Consider the following 20,941-nt stretch of genomic DNA (forward strand, 5'->3'; position numbering starts at 1 on the left):
GTTACACCTCTCTATACCAGTGAAATCCGTTGCACTCTGGGGTAAGAGTTCACCACTGGCCTCTCCTGGAGACTGGGGGATTGCGTTTGCACCAAGCTATTGATGTGCTGATTCTGCCCAGCCCCAGCAACCTTAGATACATGGCCACTTTTGGGGCTGTGGTGGCCTCCCATGGGCCCCTGGTGGGAGAGAAGCTATAGATCAAAGGAACTGGGGAGCGTCAATAGGAGGAAACAAGGGCAGAGATTTCAGCAGGGAGATGGAGGGATCATCAACGTAAAAGCTGAAATTGTTCAGAATCAGGCATGAGGCCCATCAAAGAGAACAACTGAGGCAGGATGGAAGATGACAACAGCTTGAACAGTAGTAAAAGGTTGGCTAGATGGACCTCAGAAGAAGAGAAGCTGTTGGAAGGAGAAGGGGAAAGGTGATTCTACGACTCTGCCAGAGGATGGCCACAGAAAGTCACAAGGAGACAGCCAGATTTAAGTGAAGGCAAAGAATATAGAGGGAGGCAGACAAGGGGGCTAAAAATGGCAGAGAGAGAGAGAGAGAGAAAACGAACACAGCTGTTGAGAAGGAGGTGAAAAGAACAAAAGGATGGGAACAAAGTTAGGTGCATTAAATACGGAATGCAAGGAAAGAAGACGGGATTGAGGATGGGAGAACAAGAATAAGGGGCCTAGGAACCTGTATAACATCTGAAGGTGAAAAGGAGCAAGGCAGAGGAGAAAAAAGTAAACACACTTGGGAGCATAAGATTTATGAGGGCAGGGAGGAACGACAGGGGAGGTGGTAGGAAAGAGAATGAAGTAGTGTTCACATGACCAGAAATAGGGAGGAAGAGAAGCAAAAGTTGATAAAGGGATATGGTGAGGCAATCGGAGAGGAAGTTGAGAGCACTGGAGATGCAGAGAAGAGGAAACAAGATGAAGCCATAGCAGTAGCAGCACTAGAAGTCAGGTCAGAAATAAAAAAGGATGAAATCCTGGCCCTCCTGGGAATAGGAACTTTGCCACTGACTTCAATGGGGCTGGAATTTCCAAGCGAGCGAGCAAGCAATGTGCATGTTTAAAAACCAAACAATTGCAAGCAACAAAAAATCCCTCCAGGAACTATCACTTCCTCAGAAAAACAACAGTAAAAACTTTCCAGCAGTAAACCAGCACATTTCAGACACAAACCAATTAAAGCCACAGACAAGAGAAGAAATTCCAACCACAAGAGCTGTTGCCTCCTACTACCGACACACATGGGTTGGCCCAAAACTCCTCATCAAAAGCACCAACTAAAGCAAAGACACCAGGGAAAATACATAAAATGCAGTTCAAGCCCTGCACGTCTACTAGGGAAACACCAGAGAAAGCCCAGTAATGTCCTGCCACCCCCATAAGAGTCAGAGAGAGAGAGAGAGTCCAGCCAATCCAGAAAAGAGCTGCTGTACAACTGGAAGTAATTTATAATCCCTAGCTATGGAGAAGTGAATGTCAATAACAACATGCTCAGTTATTTACATACTGTCCAACTGTGTGCACATGTATTAAAACAAAGGTAATCCAAGATCTGATTTATTTTTAAACTTCCATAAGAATTAAACTCAACATGCCCCTTTGATAATAGAACAAACAAATACAACACAGTCCCAGGAGTGCATGCTGGCCATACACACACCATTAATCATCACCCCCCATAGGCCTCAATTCAGCAAGGTAATTAGGCATGTGCCTAACTTTAAGTGACTTCAATAGCACTACTCAGTGTCACATGTTTCAAATTAGGCACATGCTCAAGTATTTTGCTGAATCAGGGCCTTAAAGAGCTAACTAGGAAAACGGGTAGCGGCACCTTCATAAAAAATACGCAGTGATGTGATGGAAGTGTCAGTCCTATAAAAACGGTGTGAGATACAGTTTTAAAGAATGTGGGAGTAGGGGCTAGGGGGAGAAGGAAGGCAGCTAATTCTTAACCAAGCATCATAACTTCAAGGAGCAAGAGAGCAAAGATCTGGCCATGCAGTGTATCCTCTCAAACCAACTACACTGAGCAAAGCATTATGGTCCTCTATTCAATAAAATCCTCCATCCCTCTGCTAAGGCAGATAAGAGACACATTTCTTCAATCTAGTTACTATAGGGATATCAGCAGGGACAAACTGTACCTAGTGAGTAATGGATTCTATCTACTGGCATATACTAACACCTTTCTTACCCTTGGTCTGTAATTTTAAGCTGTAAACTAACTGATCCTGACAAGGTCCCAGCTGCTAGCTTGCTCTGATGCTATGATCCAGGATCCAAGATACTATAAGAAGCATAATCTGATGGCGTCAATAATCCTTTGAACATCTTCTGATTTGCAAAGTGAGTAAAACAGGGCAGAAATTAAGTGGAAAATAGACATTGGGGCTGTTGCTATTGGAGTAACTGAAGCCAAGAACCTCAGGGAAAAACCAGAAGTTGGTTTTATTTTATTACCTGATGGATTGGCTTGTTCATGTGTTTAACACAATTCAAATGAGACCAGCCTTCTGCATAATAATATGGGTACAAACAGAAAACACTGACAGGCTGAGATCTGCAGGGTTTTAATTTTCCTCCTCCCTCAATTTTCTGGAAAGTGTGAATTCTGTTGGCACTTGATTTCAGGGTTGTCAGCCAGTACTTATTCAGAGGATAAATCAGTCATCGGTCTATTTGTTAGGACACGAAGCTCAGGGAAACTGCAAACCAGGAGAGCTGGCTGAGTTTTGAGAACTTGCAGGGCATGCAGGAAGCAGGGTCACTAAGAGCATGTCTACATTACAAGCAGAGGTTTGACTGCTGCATGTGCAGACATACCTGAGCAGACATACCTGAGCTAGCTTTGATTTAGCTAGCTCCAACAACAACAACAGTGAAGCTGCGGCAGCATGGGCAGCAGCACGGGCCAGCCACTCAAGTGTACAGTGTGTGCTGCTGCGGCTTCACTGCCAATTACTTCAGCTACACGTGCTGCAGTCACACCTCTAATTGCTGTGCACTCATACCCTATGTATCACTGCACAGAAAAGGAGGCAGATAAGTAGTGGGAGCTGTTGTGCCAGCACCTACTGATCAGGCTGTTAGAACACGCGAGACTCTGACTCTGGGAAGTGAGAGCACTGCATTGGCAGCCAGAGCGTACGATGAGATCAAAATCTACATAACCACCATAATGATAGACGTGCAGCAATGAACTAACACATTTTTCAACAGTAGCGTGTCCAAGATAGTTCTGAAAACATTCATTTGAACACCAATTTCTAATTCCCATGTTAACAGCGAGTTAGTTTTACAGCTAAGCAAACTTTTCTGACAGTTCTTTTTCTGCTTCCACAACATACTTGAATTACGAAATAGGTATACCTCATGCCCCAAGGGTGAAATTTACTCCTGTGAAAAGGGTCAGCCTAAGACCTATACAAGTCCAGCATTTTTATGAGGGATTTAAAGCTCAGTCCTGCAATGTGCTAAACCCTTAGACTTCAGTCCAGCAGAGCACTTAACTACATGCTTAATTTACGCATAACAGTAATCCCAATGACATCAACAGGACTACTCATGCTCTTAAAAATTAATCACGTGTGTAAGGAGGACTTAGTGGCTTTGTGCTGAGCCTCTGCACAGGGGTGAATTTCACCCTGTATCAGTTATAGTCTACCTGTGCTATATAATATTGTAATCACCATATAATATTATAAAGCATCTTTCATAACATACTATGTATCTCGTGGGGCTGTGCCTAAACCATCTGTGCAACTCTAAACATGCTAAATAGATATTGCTGCTTGAACTTATCCAAAAAGGCAGGGCCAACTCTAGGTTTAGGAAGAACCCTACAGTATACATCAAGAAAGATGAGCAGGGCCCCAACCAACGCCTTTCTATCTGAATGCCTCATACCCATGGACCTACACATACTCAACACCACCAATGGCCACATCTTGCCTGCCTGCCTGTCAGTGAGATTCTGTGATTTCTGGAGATATCCTATGTCAGTAGCTCCAACCTTTTTCTCCCCTAGATACTCTGTCTTTGTAATGGAATGGCAGGCTGGCAACATCCTCTTCCAGCTCCCGTTCCCCTTGCTCCATGCCCTAGCACCCTGAGTTGTCCATCTATGCTCACTTTCTCCCCTGCCTGCCTAGCATGGGTTTGCTCATCCCATCCCTTTTTGTTTTCATTATTCTCTTCTTCTCTGTTTCTCACTGAAAATTATTATTCACACGCACACACTCTCTTCCCACTTCCTTGGTTGCCCAAGGCTACGTGTTGCTGGCAATGGCAGATTTCATTGGTGGCTCTGGGAGCCAGGCCACATGCGCTAATGTGGTTAGGAAGAGTGCTAAGGGAGCAGAGAAGAGAAGACCAGTTTGTCAAGCTGCAGTTTAAGAACAGGGGGAGGAATCAGGTAAACCTTTTGAGGAGCTGTGGTTTGCACAGAGGTGCCCATGGCCACATTTGCAGTGGGGGTGGGGGGAAGGAAGGAAGGACAGATCCATGCAGTTTCATCTGCTCCTATTATTCCTTTTCTTTCCCCTGCATCCCTCCCCAGCGTGGGAAAACTTGCCCTACTTGGACACCACCTGACAATGGCTGAGGACCTGAGCAGAGAACCAAATGAGAAGACATGGAGATGAGACTGAAGTGCGCTATTTATGGCCTTGCAGCTGACAGGCTGGATGCATGTCTGCAAGATCCTGAAAGAGCATAACTGCACTATTGCAAAGGTCCAAAGCCACTACATAACAGCACATTAAAGGAATGTTTCCTACAATTCTTTGAGTAAGCTTGTTTCTGACAGGCTGAAATTACAGAAGGTTTGGGGGATTTTTTCTGTGGGGAGGCCTGGGGGGAGACAGGGAGGGAGGAAGGAGAGAGTTTAAGTTTATAAATGACCAATGGACAGCCAACCAGCAAGCAATGTGCCCTTTTTTTTTTTTTTTTTTAAATACTGCAAACTTTGCCAGAAAAAAAGAATACTAATTGATTGTCTGATCTGAAACAGGACTGTCAGTTGAAAGTACAGCTGGAGAACAGAATCAACATCATTACCTGAGTGAAGGATTCCTGGTAAGATCTGGTTGACGCTCTTGTAGAATTTCAAAGATATTGGGCTGTCGCAGAAATGCGACAATCTTGTCGTTGTAGGCTGTAAGTGGCAACCGAAAACAGCTTACTGCAAACAGGTGCATTTGAAAAACAGCATCATATTTTTGTAACTTCTGAATAATAATAATAATAATGGAATTATGTCTTTATACTCATAATCTTTTTATTTACAACATTAATACAATCTATTCATTACATTTTTAGCCTAAAGGCTGGTGCTGGTTTTTGAATTTGGATATACATGGCCAGCTTTATTATGAATAAAATTTTAGATTAAAACACTATCAGATGTTAATGTGCCTTTTTTAAGAATTCAAAGTATTATAATATTTCATCACATAGAGCCTCAGTTCATGTCAACCTGGAACATATATCCATATGAATGAAGTGTAGGGGGCCTTATTTTCTATACTTCTTTATTTCTTAGACCAGGTGAAAACATAATAGTAAATTACATGTGCTTCTTTTTGGCTACACATTAACGTGCGGGTATTTTTGTTTTGCTTTCTTCTCTCCCTGCTTCCACTATTCCGAAAAATAATTATCTGTTTTACTCATATTAAGGATCTGATATGGTCTCACAAAAGTAATATCTTCACACATAAGGCTGAAAATCTAGGCTTCCATACCAGCCTTAACTCATGCCACTTTGCCTAGGTATTGTCATTGTGTACCATAAGAGTTTAGAATTACAAGTGTATTAGCCAGCTTTTCTGCCTTAATGGTGAATTTCCTTATTTTTGCTTTCAAGAAAGACTTAAAGCTTCATAGATTTTATTCCTCTTCCTTTTTGTAACAGGAATAAAACGATCAATAAAAAAATTCATAAGGACACTGTCAGTGTTGGTATGGCAATTTGATCTACTTTCACATAGTTTTATCTGGCAAGAAATATTCTACTATTATCATATACTTTTATAACTTCCCTGTTCTGTCACTGGGAACGACAACTTCCTTCCCAATACCCATGATTATGATGTGTTGCATTACAACATAGTGCATCATTTTCTCTTCCTGCTCTGCAGCATGTATATTTGAACACACATGGCTTATGCAGCTTCACACATTTCTGATGACAACAGCAATCCTACTGCTGGACGGATTGGCAGACAACTTGTATTGTGCCATACAGGAGTAAGATGCAGTCACTAGTGAAACTTCTAAGAAGGTCTGACAAATATTACAGTCAAAAGTAATGAAAAGCTATTGAAATGCGGTTGGCAGTGACCATCTCTTCATTTATGTATTTATTTTTACTGTTTATTCTATCACAAAGAAAAGATTACATAAATATTTTATATTTACTCATGTCTCTAAAGTGGTTTGGTCTATGAAGTGAGGACCCACTCAAACTGTTTGTGCCCGTTCCACTGTCAATTATTAAACAGCAATTAAAAGTATCTTTGTTCAAAACATCACCAAATGCTGAATCTGAAAAATATGCAGTGTCCATAGCAAGTGAAAGGAGTTTAAATTGGTGGTGACTGTCAAGTAACTGTGCTACTAATCAAAGATCAAGCAAATTAACCAATCATGATTTTTTGCACAATGCCTGTTAATTCAGTGCACTAAATTATTTTCTTAGTGGCACTGACGTCAAAAGGCTTGTGTGTGTGTATAACTGAGAACAAAATGTAGGCTATTGACCAATTCTGAGGTGACTCACACCTCATGGAAGCCCTCTGAAATAAAAGTCTAATATTTGTATTGAAATTAATGGGACGACATAGGGTCCAGGTCAATAGAGTCTGGCCCTCTATTTGTAACTCTTCTAGTTACTTCTGAGGGGAAGTTAATTAGAAAATTTAATGCAAGAAACCCTTTGCATTAACTAGCAAACATTTTGGTATTAATAAATTGGTCATGCCTGGAAGTTCTTCACTATTACGCACACAAATTGAAATTCCATGATAGGGAATGATAATGGATAGAGTTAGCCATAACATACAGTAAAAGCAAAAATAAGAAAAACCCATACTGACATGCACAGTTAAATCAAAGTACACTTCCCTCAAGAGAACTCCAAGTCCTGACATACCCACTGGAACCATGTCCTGGTACTGAGCCCTGCTGACTGTATTAAACGTGCTGGATGGTCTTGGTAGAACTGGTGGTCCTGAATGACGGGCATCCTCTCCTACCTAAAAGTACAGTAGTAATTATGGACAGCAGCAAGCAAAAAACTAAACAAAAAACAAATTAACCTTCTTCATCCTGGCCTAGGTCTAGCAGACTGGAAACAATTCTCATGATGACTTAGGCCTTGGCTACACTGGCGCTGTACAGCGCTGCAACTTGCTGAGCTCAGGAGTGTGAAAACGCCCCTCCCCCGAGCGCAGCGAGTACAACGCTGTAAAGCGCCAGTGTAATCAGAGCCTGCAGCGCTGCACGCTCGCTCGCAGCGCTGCACGCTATTCCCCTCGGAGAGGTGGAGTACATACAGCGCTGTGAGAGAGCTCTCGCAGTGCTGGGGGCGCGACTACACTCGCGCTTCACAGTGCTGGGAAGTCCCGAGTGTAGCCAAAGCCTTAGAAAAGCACTAGAATCCAGCTCACTCTCTTTCAGCTGGGTGGGTTCTGGGGGTACACATGAGTAAAAACAAAATAAGCTTGTTTTAGTGCTATCACCAAAGAGAGCAGATAGGACGCTGAACTCACACAGGGAGAAAGAAGGTGTTATTTGAACAGAATTATTTTTCACAGAAAAGTGATACTTTAAAGTGATTCCTAGTAGTGACCATAATGTCAGAGCAACTTCTTCAGTTTTCTGGCTTTTGTGGGCTTGATCTTGTTGCATTACCATTATTTTTTGCTTTTACTTATTATTACTACTACGCCAGTTGCTCAATCTCCTTTTCATCCCACTCAGCCATTATGTGTACTGCTGAACCCCTCCATGCAGAGATACTGCATCTGACTGTATTCCCAAGGTCTCACTCCCTAAGACCAAACAATATCAGTGCTGCATTACAGTGCTGTGTCTAGCCTCTAGAACCATAAAGGACTAAAAGCCCTGAGATTTCTCCCAACATTTTTGTGCTCTCTGAATAGTACTCTCTCTATGAGAAAAGGAAAGACCTTTTTGTTTGTAGATATTGAATTGCTGGAAAGCGTAAAGTTGAGTAGTGTTGTTGTTGTTAGCTCCATCTCAGTGTTCTAGTTCCTCCTCTGATTAAAAGAATTTCCTTCAAATATGTTTTTGTTTTAGGGGTTCTCAATCTAAAACAAGACCGGATGTTAAAAATCAACACTTTTGGATAGACAAGGCAAAAGACAATATTTTGAGGTTTTTTCCATTAAGCATTAGTTTTCCTTCAACAAGGGTAGTTTGCTTAGATGCGAGATTAGATCCTTGATGTAGTGGTTTTAAGAAGACAAAGATAGCTGTAAGAGCTCTTGATATTGCCTGTGATCATCAAGTGGGGATGGAATAATGTGTTGAAGATGGAATAATGTGGGAAGATTGAATAATTGCCTCATTTGGAAAGGAGGAAGAGACAGCCCCATCAGGACCATCGGATCCATCACAATCTCTCCTCCCTCATACTCTAACAGAGCCGATTAGTGTCAGCTAGGAGAAGGTAGGTAGGATTCTTGCATGGATCTTCTGTGTAATGTAAGGATCCCTAGGGCCCCAATTATGCCAGCATGAAGGATTAGCTGGTCAGGGGCGACATTCCAGGGCATTGGGTACCATCAGTCCCCTGAATGGGGTGGAACACAGATCTGCCAGAGCTTCTCTCAGGATTAGCCTCTTTGTGTGCATGTAATGGTTTGTCTGGAGCCTCCAACTCTGCCGATGAGAAGGCAGGTTCCTGTTCAACCACTGGAGCCGTTGGTACCTGTAAACAAGCAATCTGGCTCTTGGAGAGAACGGGGGATCGACCTTGTGTCTTTGATGTAGTTTCTTCCTCCAGTGTGATGCTGTTGCTGAATAAGGTCAGGCCCAAAAGGAGAGGAGATTGAAGATGGGGAGTGTGAAGATATTCTCCAGGGAGACATAGGCCGTCCCAGAGTGTGGGGTATATTGTGGATGGGACTGATGGATCCGGCGGCTCCCTGGTTATAGCAGATGTCAGGTACATCTGGAGATGGGCCAGTATTGGTGCAAAGTTTAGTCTGGAGTTCTTAGACTGTGCCAGTGGGTGCCAATCCTTTGGTTTATGCATCAGAACCAAAGTTGGTACCAAAAAAATACTTACTCCTTCACTCATGTTGAGGAGAATTAAGCAGGCCTACATCCTTAGTATTTGCACTTGAAGACTCACCCAATTTGGACAGAGTTGGGGAGGGATTTTTTTTCTAGGAGCAGCATTTGAAGAGGATCTATCCTTATTCTTGTGAAAGTGCCCTATGATCTCATGAGTCTCTAGGAAGGGACTCTTTGGTCTTTGCAGTTGTTGCCTAAGCTCCCGAGCTAGTGCCTGGAAGGACGCTGCTCGTCTACTAAGTTTGGTGTACAGGGAGGTCTACCCAGGCCAGATCTGACTGAGGTCTCATGACCTTCTCCAGGAGATTCTTTCTTACCTAGAGCTTTCAATCCTCATAGGTTTGGGGAGGGAAGGAGTGACAGATGCTGCACTAAGCAGAGATGTGAGCCTTGCCAACGCAGTAAAGGTAGCGCTGGTGTTCGTTGCTCACTGAGAAGGAGCAGGAGCAGATGATACAATTCTTAAACTCTGGAAGTCTGAGCATCTTCCTTGTCTGTGGGGGAAAAGTTCCCCAATGCAGGGAAAAACTGCTATAATGCTACTAAAAACCATCAATACTAAAATACTGAGAATTACTTACAATATATATTTACAGATTAAGATGAAGAAGGAGGTAGCTGTGGACACAGAGGTTTCTGACTCAGACCATGCAGTGGTGGGAAGGAACTGGAGAGGTTTTGATCTGCACTGCCACTTACACCCTTGGTTCAGAGCACAAGGAGAGCGACTGTGTAGGTGCGAACCAACAGGCCCTACTTGCTAGAAATCTTCAATCTCAGAAGCACGGTGCGCACATGTACCCATGTATGAAAAACACATAGGCATCAGCACTCGAAGAAAAACCAAGGCCAGTATCTGGTTACCAAGAAAACCTAGCTTTATGGGTGTCAGGATAGGATCATGCCAATAAAAAAGTTAAAGCTCAAAATATTTTTCTAAAGCAAATTCTCTCTAAAATACTGCATAAATTAAACAATGATGTGTAGTGCTATAAATATTGTATTAGTACTACTTCGAGGTGACCTGCATAGCCACCGGGTTAGCCACTTTTGAGAAATGCCCAACCTGGGGCTAATAAAACATATCACCAAATATCATTTTGTATTCTGTCTAAAATAGGTACTGTTTAAAGACCCATCCTGCAAGATGCTTAGACCCTAAAAGGGGCTGTAGTTGGCACTATATACCAAAGACTAGGTTAAAAAAACATTGCAAAAATCAAGTACCCCAAAATTAGAAAATGCTAAAATTAACATTGTTCACACAACTTTAATTCAGTCCCGTATGCATACACATTATAACAGAGTCTTGCCCAACATGACATAGTACGTCTGTGGCAAAGTCAGGATCAGATGATCCCGCTCTCACAAGTCCCAGGCCGGTGCCCTAGGCATAAGAGAAAAATTTAACTTCTTGCAATCCTTTGCCTTATTCCTGCTCCATTCTGTGCACTGAACAAAGCAGGGCAGAACAAACAGTTTGTGATAATTTAATTACAGACTGTATCATATTATTAGAGATTGTATCAGAGTGTCGAGGGCAGAAAGCTGACCTAAAGAGGCAGCACAGGTTTTCCCCCACTGCAGGGGAATTCTCAGGTTGTCGCCAGCCATCCCTGAGTAAGGTACATCAGGGGTGGGAAGCAGGGAAAATGCATGCTAGGAGTAAGGAAGCATTCCGGCAGATCCTCATCTGCCACAGTTGCTACTCACAGACAACATAAATTAGAGCAGCCCTCTAGCTCCTCTAAATTATGCTGAGTGCAGTGTTGGTCCCTGACCAGATCTAAGTGAGGGCAGTGGAAAGATCTCTTAGAACCACCTTCCCCACCTCTTTCCTCAACTGCAGTGAAGGTAAACTCAGTACAGTCAAGGAACTAGCCTACAGTATTTGCATATGCATATAAACATAAAAATATCTTATAGTCAGGACATAATTGACTCAAAGCCTTCTAGTGAAAACAATACAGTTCAAGAGTTTTGTAATCAGAACCCAATTACAGAATTTCTTTATATTATAGATAAGAGGTTTTAAGCATTTCTCCTTAGAATCAATGTTCTAAAAAGGTTATATTATTATTACTAGTGTGATGTCATATGGACCATAAAATTTAACTATCTGACATTCTGTCAGTGGTAAGAAGAATTTTTACCTTTCTTGGTCTATAGTACCATAGCATATATGGGGAAACAGTATAATATTTAGGCGTGCACCCACACAAACTTGTTTTTCTAAATTAAATCACCTACTTGCTTTGACACTTCCCTAGTCAGTGTAAATTGCTGTGGCAGTAAAAAACAGGCTACTGCTGTTTGGTGAAGAAATCTGTATTCAAGAGCCCTCCTGTGGTTTGATGGAGTTACTGCCATTTAATAGCAGCAGATAAAATCCTATCAGATTATTAACATAATCAAATCAGACCTTTCCTTGTACAATAAAGACCATCACTGGCTTTTCAAAAGGTAAGAACGTCTTTTGTTTGCAGGTGGATACCACGCTGGCGGAACCATTAAACTATTGACAAAATAATGTTTGAAAGGAATGATGTGAAAACTGGATGATCCTGAAATCCTTGTTAGCTAAGTAACAGGAGGAGCAGTTCTGGCTTACCTCACCAGCACTGTGGCTGCGCTGTCTGGTTAAGTGCTGTCGATGCACTAATGCACTAGTGGGCCTGCTACTCTGCAAGGGAAGCCGTGGGTCAATGAACGTGGTGGTGCGGGAATTGTGGTCAACAAAAAAAGCCTAGAAAAGGAAAAAAGATTTCAGAGTCAACATTCATTGTAACTTAGAATATCAGGGTTGGAAGGGACCTCAGGCAGTCATATAGTCCAACCCCCTGCTCAAAGCAGGACCAATACCCAGACAGATTTTTGTCCCAGATCCCTAAATGGCCCCCTCAGGAATTGAACTCATAACCCTGGGTTTAGTAGGCCAATGCTCAAACCACTGAGCTATCCCTAACTACACCTTCCTGCAGTAAGTACACTGGCAGGAGAGAAAGTGTGTGAGAGTTAAAGCACAGGAGGATCTGAGTTCCAGTCACTGCTTTGAGACTTTAGGAAATTGCCTTGGTTTCCCCTTCTGTAAAACAAGGATAATGTGTCTGTCTCACAGGAGACTTATGAGACTTAGTTCATTAATGTTTATACATCATTTTGAGATCCTCAGATAGGCCACAACATAAAAATACCAAGACAAATCATGATTGTTCTTCTAGAAAAGTGGACATGAATGTCTAACAGAAGTTATGTCAGCACATTCACCAGTTAATTTCTTCCGTATGCATCTAAAAGGAGGTCACTTAGTGGCAACAACACTGCACTTTAACAAGCTATTTATCATATCATTATAAATATAGATGGGGTGTGTACACATGTCAAGCATATGATTATGTTTTAGGACACAATGTGATTATAGGTTAAAAGGAGTGTTCACCATCCTTCTGCTAAAGCTATTCTAGGTAGGCCAACTTAAAGAGTCGACCAGGGATACAGAGAAGACGATGCCAAAAATATAAAAGAAGAATTCAAAGCAGGCCCAATGGTTTCCTGGGATAAGAAGAAATGACAAGCATTGACTGGTTAGCCATTTGCTGAGACAAGGCCATGTGATCATGGGTCCTAAACCTGAAAAGCCTCAAGTTGCAATACAATTAGAGAAAAAAAACCCTCTCTATTCCAAGATATTTAAACTTGTTCCAGTTTTAGTGTCACACTTGGAAAACATTTCCTTGCCATTCTCATGCTTTTGGGGATTTTCAGACCCCGTGAAGGAGACACGTGGCACTACAGGGGGAGAAGGATATCTAGACTAAGCATCCACCCAGGTGATCCCAAGGCAGGTATATCAGCTCCCAAGGGAAGCAGTCTCTCCTGTCTGTTCAATGTCACTTCCTGGCCAGGAGCACGAGTAGCTGCCTTGTAGTTCTGACAGACGGCCTGTGCTCGTGCTTCAGCCCCTGCTACTGGTCCTGGGCACACTCCCCCTCCAGCCTGCTCTGCTCTAGCTCAGTGGTCTCCAAAGTGGGATGCGCGCACCCCAGGGGGTGTGCAAGAGGATCTTTCGGGGTGCGCGGCAGGAGAAGCGCCGCCGGAACAGCGCCGCTTTTTTTCCCCCCTCCCTCGGCAGTTCGACTGGGAGTCCGAGCGGCTTTTTTTTTTTGGGCTTTGACAGTTTGGCCGGGAGCAGGTGGTGCGTGCTCAACAATTTTTTTACTGATGGGGTGCGTGATCAAAAAAGTTTGGAGACCACTGCTCTAGCTCATGCCCCTGCTCCAGCCTGCATCTGCTCCTGCCCCAGCTGCCTGCCCCGCAATTCTGACAGCCTTCTCCTCAGCTGGGAGTTTTGGCTGTTGAGGAGAAAAATGGTTACTTATCTTCTCGTAAGTGTTGTTCTGTGAGACGTGTTGCACATGTCCATTCTATTGTGCGCGTGGGTGTGGAGGAGATTTCATGCACCAGTGCCGGAGAGTTTTCCCTAGCGGTACATGTAAGGGTAACCTGGCTTCCTTCTGCCTGGATCTGAAGATATAAAGGGTGGAACCCACTCCCCCACCTCTCCTTCACTTCCTTTGCATGAGAATCACATAATGATAGACTTTGATGTGCTGGCGAAGGAGGGTAGGTCACAGAATGGATATATGCAACCCATCTTGAAGAGCAACAGTTACAAGAAGGTAAGTAACAGGTTTTTCCTTTTTCAGGTGATTACATACGTCCATTCCAGTGGAGGTGACTCCCAAGCTGTTTTCAATGGAGATGGGGCTCAGAGTCTCATCTGAAGAGGGACTGTTGGAATGCTTCCCCAACATTCATGTCACTCCTTGAGGCAGTTATAATCTCATAATATCTAGCAAAGGTACATACATGTCACTACCCTATAAATGTCAACAATAGGATCAGTTCCCACAAAGCCAGTACATGCCAAATGTGCTCTAGATGAATGCACTGACAGTTTTTCAAGACGTGTCAGAAGTTTGGCATTATAGCACACAAAAATGCAACTGGTAATCCGCTTAGAAAGTCTCTCTCGTCACAGAATGACCTCTCATTCTCTCTGCATAGGAAACAAAGAGCTGACAAGAAACCTGAAGGAGTTTTGTTCTATCCAGATAAAAAGCCAGAGCTCTGCACATATCCAGAGTATGCAGCTTTTGTTCATTTTTCTAAATGTGTGGCTTTGGAAAAGAGACCAGTAAGTATATTGGCTGATAGTGGCGGTGATGGCTACTAAGAAGAGTACTTCAGCCAAAAGATGTAACACTGAACAAGAGACTAAGGACTCGAATGGAAGCCCTATAAGAGCCTAAAGAATTCAAGTCCTAAGGCAGGGCCAAATCCCAAATAAGTGGGCAAAGCCTATTCTATCATTTCAGGAATCTGATTGCTATGGGATTAGTGAACACAGTCCTTCCAGTAATACGAGAGTGACATACAGGAATTGCAGCCAGATGCACCTTGATCAAGCTGACTGCCAGATCTGACTCTTAGAGGGACAAAGTGGATGAGCTAATATCTTTTATTGGACCAACTAGGGATGTAAATACCGTTTAAAAAGTTAACCGTTTAAATGATTAACCGATTAAGCAAGTGGGGCCAATCCTGCCAGCCAGCGCAGCGGGGACTGGGGCTCATCTGCCAGCATGGCTGGGGCCTTTCTGGCTGGGTGGCGCTGTCGTGCCGGGTGGTGCGGCTGGAGCCACTTCGGCCAGGTGGCGCAGATCCGGCCGGGCGGCGCAGCTGGGCCCACTCCAGACGGTGCGGTGCTGCTGGTGTTGGCAGGCCGGCCGGCCCGGGGTTAACGGTTAAGGCAGGTTAACCTTTTACATCTCTAGGACCAACTTCTGTTGGTGAGAGCCACACAGAGCTCTCCTTCAGGTCATGAAAGCTTGTCTCTCTCATATCCTACACGGCTACAACTACACTGCATACAGATCTGACTCTTTCAGACGTAGAAAATAGTCCAAAATCTTCTAGATTGAAAGATTAAGAGACAAATAGTGGTGGACCACCCACAAGGAAAAGTGTTTCCACTTATGATAAGTAAGCTATGGTCTGGAGGGTTTTCTTCTATTCTGAGCAGAATATTTTGGATCGCTGCTGAACAACGTGCCACTTCTGGCATTAACCAACAAGAAACCAATTCTTGAAGTGAAGCACTTATTGAGTTCAGATGCAACACCTGACTGTGGTCTTAAAAGATTATAGTCCTTGACTAGCTGGAGAAGTAAGCCTGTGCAGATCAAAGTATGGGGTTGTCTTGGCCAGGCTGGGGCTATGAGGATCATCCTTCCTCTGTCTATCTGAGTTTCAATATCACTCTGGGAATGAGAGGTACTGGTGGGTAAGCATCTAGTATATCATTGTTTCATGGAAATAGGAAGGCATTTGATATGGAACCCTGACTGTAGCCAGCTTTGAAGCAACAGTGGGGGAATATCCTGTTCTGCCATGTTGCAAACAGATCTACCGTAGGAATTCCCACAACTTGAAATACCGACACATTAGAATTCATGGGCTGAGAGAGAGTTCGTGGTCTCTGCTTAGATCAGCAGGTGTGAAGCCTTGAGAGTTATACAATTCCTTACACTGAAATTCCACTTCTTGACTGCCTCCTGACACAGGTTGTCTGACCTGGTGCTTGTTTACATAAAACATAGCTGTGGCGCTCCCTGTGAGCACCTGGCTTGAATGGGTGACAGGAACTGCTGACATGCTCAGAATGTTGCACGTTGCTTCACAGTTTGAGATCATGTATGTGTAGCCTGGCCATGTGAATAGACCACATGCCCTGAGCTTGCAGCTCCCTACTCCATGATGGAAGCATCCATTGATGAAAGTCATTAAGGGGAGAACTGGTAAGAATGGGACTGCCCTGAACACAATGCCTGGGGGCATCCACCAATCCAGGGATGATAATACTCTGGCTGGGATGCATACCAACTTGTCCAGGTGGTGTACCTCTGGGCACTAGAAAGATTTAGCCATGCCTGCATACACAAGAGATGGATCTTGGCTTGTGTGTCACATATGTACAAGTGGCCATGTGCCCCAGAAGCCTGAGGCAGTTTTATATTGTGGTTTGCAGCTGCTTCTTGAAGGCTGCAAAAACTCCCCTGGTCCTGAGCAAAGCCTGGAGAAGCCAAAACAATTAAAAATGAACTTTAAGAAAAAAATAAAAACAAACACCCAACTGGATGAAAAAACGAGTACCACTAATTACTATGGACAATTATACACTAACTACATACACATTTAAAGGCAAAAGACTACCAAAGTACAACAACATGCTCCGACCATAGATGGTAAAAAGGGAACTGAAAGAGGATGGGGTGGCTCTCGCTCCACCCTTTATATCTTTGACTCCAGGCATGAGGTAAGGTAGGGCGCCTGCCTGCCCACCCCTATTATGGAAATCTTTCTGTTGCCAGTGCATGAGACATGCACCCCACCCCCCCCAGTGGAATGGACATATGCAATCCCTTGAAGATGAAATCAGAGTTCCTCTTATAAGCCGTATGAAAATAGATAGACAGAAAACATGAGTCATGCGACAGAAGAGATAAGTATTATTATTCACTATGGTGGGGAGCATAGGGTCACTTCTGGGAAGTTCACATGACACAAAGGAAAAGCAAAAGCAGCTTCATACTATGGCATGGGACTATGATATCAAATTGTCCTTTTAGGTCTCAGGACAATGGGTTTGAGGCGTGGAAGGTTTGGAATTTGGGGGGGGGGGATTGTATCTGTCTACTGTCCCTATTGTGACTATAATTTCTGGTTACTGTTTTCAAGTTTTCATTTAATAAATGTGAACAGAAAAGAAACTGAGGCTCCAACACACTGGGAATAGTCCAGCAGAGGGCACCAAAACTCTGAAGGCCCCCGGATTGTCAAACTGCTGTCTGGTAATCTGGAGCTAAATAGAGATATGCCTTACAAGTTGGTGTCTGGGATGAGACAAACTTTATAAAGGAAAACTATATACATTTTGCTCAGTTGAGATATCTATAGATGTACAAATTAAGCATAATGTTTCTCTGTTGAATTTTGAAATGTTTTTGCTAATGGCAATGTTTGAGCCTAGGTCTGGTGGTGTCCACCTGGCCAAATAGTGATGTCAATTGTGACACTGGCTACACAGGATCCAGGTATTAGAGAAATACCTGTTTTACCAATTTCAATATTGGCTTTTTAAATTTCTGCAAGGAGGCAGAGGGGATGCGCCATGTCATCTTTGGTATCTAAGCCCCAGCTAATAGGTTTAATTCTCTTACTAGCAAATGTCCAGTAATTCTTTTTCAGGCGCTGATATCTATTTTATCCAACTCTATCTATCTGTATTTTGAAGGAAGCAAGACAACCTTCCAAAGGCTGACTTCAATGTACCAACCTTGTAATAGAGTATACTTAGAAAAATAAACAAAAACAATGATTCGATATGAAAAAAGTTACTTGTTTAGAGCTATACTGCAGATGCACAATTCTCCGATTTAATGCAGCCATCTAACACAGCATGTAATGCTTTTTTGTACCCACTTAAACTATGTTTAAAGATTATATTAAGGGTGATCATGTCTTATTAAGCATGAATGCTTTTAGGCCAGCCAGCAGCAGTCTATAATAAAGCACAGATTTACTGTGCTGAAGCTTCATTAAAGAAAATCATTGGAACTTCAAAGCTCTGGGCTAATCTGGACACTGGTTCCACAGCTGGAAACTGAACTGAGCACACTTAAAAAAAAAAAAAAAACCCCTAAGAAAAACACCCTAATTTTAAAGAAACTCCTATCACTGGTCCTGGCAAGGTATAGCCAGGAAACTTATAACAATTGTGCAAAGTGACAGAATTTTGGTTTGACCAAAAATTAAATCCCTTCCCCCTCAAAGAACTATACATTTTTAAATAGAAGTTATTTCAAATAAAGGCTGTGAACGCTTGTTTAAATACTTTATTTCATCAATGGTCAACTTTATTTTAACATCCCCCAACACATACTATTTTTATTCCAGTTTTCTGTTTATACACCGATTTTCTACGTATGATTTGCTTGCAAATCCAGGAAAGAGCTTTTTTTTTTTTTTTTTTTAAATGAGATGGTTGTTTAGTTTAGAGCCAGGCATTTCAGAACAACTTCTGCCTAAGCTTCTCCACAGAGTTCTACCAATGGACCTCAGTTCACAGCCAATTGCGCAGAGGTAAGAAACATCAGCATCTACTAGGGAGTAAAGCCCACTTGTCCCATTCTTTGTCTCTTTGCTCTAGCTGCTGGTCTGTGAAATAAGACACTTTAATCTTCACTGCCACTAGCCTAATAATTTGTGTTATCAAGAAAAATATTCATATATCCTCTAACTGGCAGGGTCCCACTCAGTCATTCATCTTCTATATCACAAGATATATTAATCCCAGAATTCACTTGTGCACATGAGATATGTGTTGCTTTTTATTATGCTTTAACATATTTGTAAGGTGACAGCAGGTGAAAAATGAAAGAGCATTTTTTAATTGCAGCACAACAGAGATGAAGTATGGTCACCATCAGCACAAGTACTAAGGCACATAGAAGATATATTTATACATTGTGGCACAGGTACTGGACAAGCAAGGCACACTGTACAAGTTAGGCCAACCAAGCCCTCATTTAGGTCATACACATGCTACGATTCCTCTACTGTACTGAATAAGTTTTTCTACTGTGACTCATCTTCCACTGGTCACTGAAGAAGCAAGTATTACTTGTGGAAAAGCCAATTCAAAATGGTGAGAACCAGCAATCCTGAGCTACGGCACAGAAAAATATACTTCAAAATAAAGAGCTTCCTATGAGGCTTTGTTCAGTGCTTCCTCTATGTCTTATTACAGCTGCATTAATCATGATCTTCAAGTACCACACACAGAAATCCAGGGTTTGATTCTCCCTCTGGAGGATATGAGTAGCTTCTACTGAACTCGAAATGGAGTTACTCATATTCTTCAGGGAGAGAACTGGGCTCCAGGAAATTTAAGGGGAAGGGCTCAGTGAGACAGAGAGAAAGAGGAAGAAAGAGGGAGACAGGGGGAAAAAAAGGATGTTAAAATAATTGTATCTCCCCCACCATTTTTATACAATGTTTTCCTTAAAGCTGAAAAGTAATAAATCCAAGAAGACAACATACCTCAAGCATATTTCCTACCTTCAGTTTAGAGTCTGTTTGTATTCCCCATTCAGGTGTCAAGTACATTACTCATGTGGACACGCAAACATTCATGGCTAAATGTAGCCAAGAATTATAGACATAGGCACTTATTGGCTTAGTCAGACTATAGTCTTAATTGTTGCATGCAGCTGTGTTGGTTCCAGGATATTAGAGAGACAAGGTGGGTGAGGTAATATCTTTTAGGGGACCAGCTTCTGTTGATGAAAGAGACGAGCTTTCAAGCTACACAGAGCTCTTCTTCAGGTTCTGGCAGGGTCTGGTGCCGCTTTGAGTTGGTGGGTCCTGGTTTGTAGGAAGCTTGCTTCTGATGATGAGCTTGGAGAGGTTGGGGGGTTGCTTACAGGTCAGAAGAGGGGGTTCAGGAAAGATTTCTTTCAGGATGTGATCCCCATCAAGTATGGTCTGTACTTGTTTAATGATACTTTCTACTGGTTCCAGTGTGGGGTCAAAGGTCACAGCTAGGGTGTACGGTTGGAGGGAGGTTTATTACACCCTTAGTTGTCACCTACCAGCTCATACTGGGGCCCATACAAAGTATCATTAAACAGTTACAACTCGTACTTGACGACAACCACTTCCTGAAAGAAATCTTTCCTGAAACCCTTCTCTGGCTTTCAAACAACCCCCCACCTCACCAAGCCCATCATCAGAAGCAAGCTCCCCATAGACCAGGATTCAACTCAAAGCAGCACCAGACCAACAGACGCAAAACTTGCAGACATGTCTCCATTGCTACAACGATCAACACCCCCAACACCACAGCTTTCAAGATCCAGGAGTCCTACACATGCCTATCCCAGCATGTGATGTACTTCCTACAGCACACTAAATGTCCCAACAATAACTATGCAGGTGAAAGCAGACAATCACTATGCTCCTGAAATGAACTCGTACAATGATAAAAGACAAAAAACACGATATCACTTGTGCTTACATTCATAACTTTGCTAGACAATAAAAATCATGGCTTGAATAGACACACTGGATTTATGGCTTATTACAACAATTGATAACCCACTAAATCCCCTCCCTTCCAGATTTCCCCCTCCCCCCCACAACTGGAGAGGCGTTAACTGGTCATTTCGCCTTGAAAGGTCCCTTGAAATATGTGAACTACTTATGCTAAACAATCTGCTCCACCTCCCATTTAGTTGTGACTTTTTGAGTACATTTTGCAGGCTTGAAGGAGAGCTCTGTAAGCTTGAAAGCTTGTCTCTCTGACCAACAGAAGGTGGTCGAACAAAAGATATCACCTCCTCCACCTTGTCTCTCTATAGTCCTAATTACCATTTATTTCTTACCCAAATAGATATCACTATCACTCCCTCACATGTTAATTCTAGCATACTTTTATTCTTTCCTATATCTATGCAAAGGGGGAAATGCCACTCTAGGTA

At 42.7% G+C, this 20,941-nt stretch overlaps 1 protein-coding gene across 3 annotated transcripts in view; it reads right to left on the reverse strand.

Annotated features, from left to right (window-relative positions):
• The window catches only part of HECW2 (HECT, C2 and WW domain containing E3 ubiquitin protein ligase 2), a 240,733-nt gene that overhangs the window by 43,647 nt on the left and 176,145 nt on the right, over positions 1 to 20,941 (reverse strand). For all 3 annotated transcript variants that reach the window (XM_024195306.2, XM_024195308.2, XM_024195310.2), the window contains 3 exons: positions 11,950 to 12,084; positions 7,168 to 7,270; positions 5,073 to 5,169 (listed from right to left, as the gene is read on the reverse strand). In XM_024195306.2, the coding sequence (XP_024051074.2) occupies positions 5,073 to 5,169; positions 7,168 to 7,270; positions 11,950 to 12,084 (335 nt within the window). The remainder of the gene's footprint in view (positions 1 to 5,072; positions 5,170 to 7,167; positions 7,271 to 11,949; positions 12,085 to 20,941) is intronic.

This window comes from Terrapene carolina, unplaced genomic scaffold (genome assembly GCF_002925995.2).
Source record: "Terrapene carolina triunguis isolate 2854851 unplaced genomic scaffold, T_m_triunguis-2.0 Scaffold62, whole genome shotgun sequence".
In the NCBI taxonomy this organism is placed as follows: Eukaryota; Metazoa; Chordata; order Testudines; family Emydidae; genus Terrapene; species Terrapene triunguis.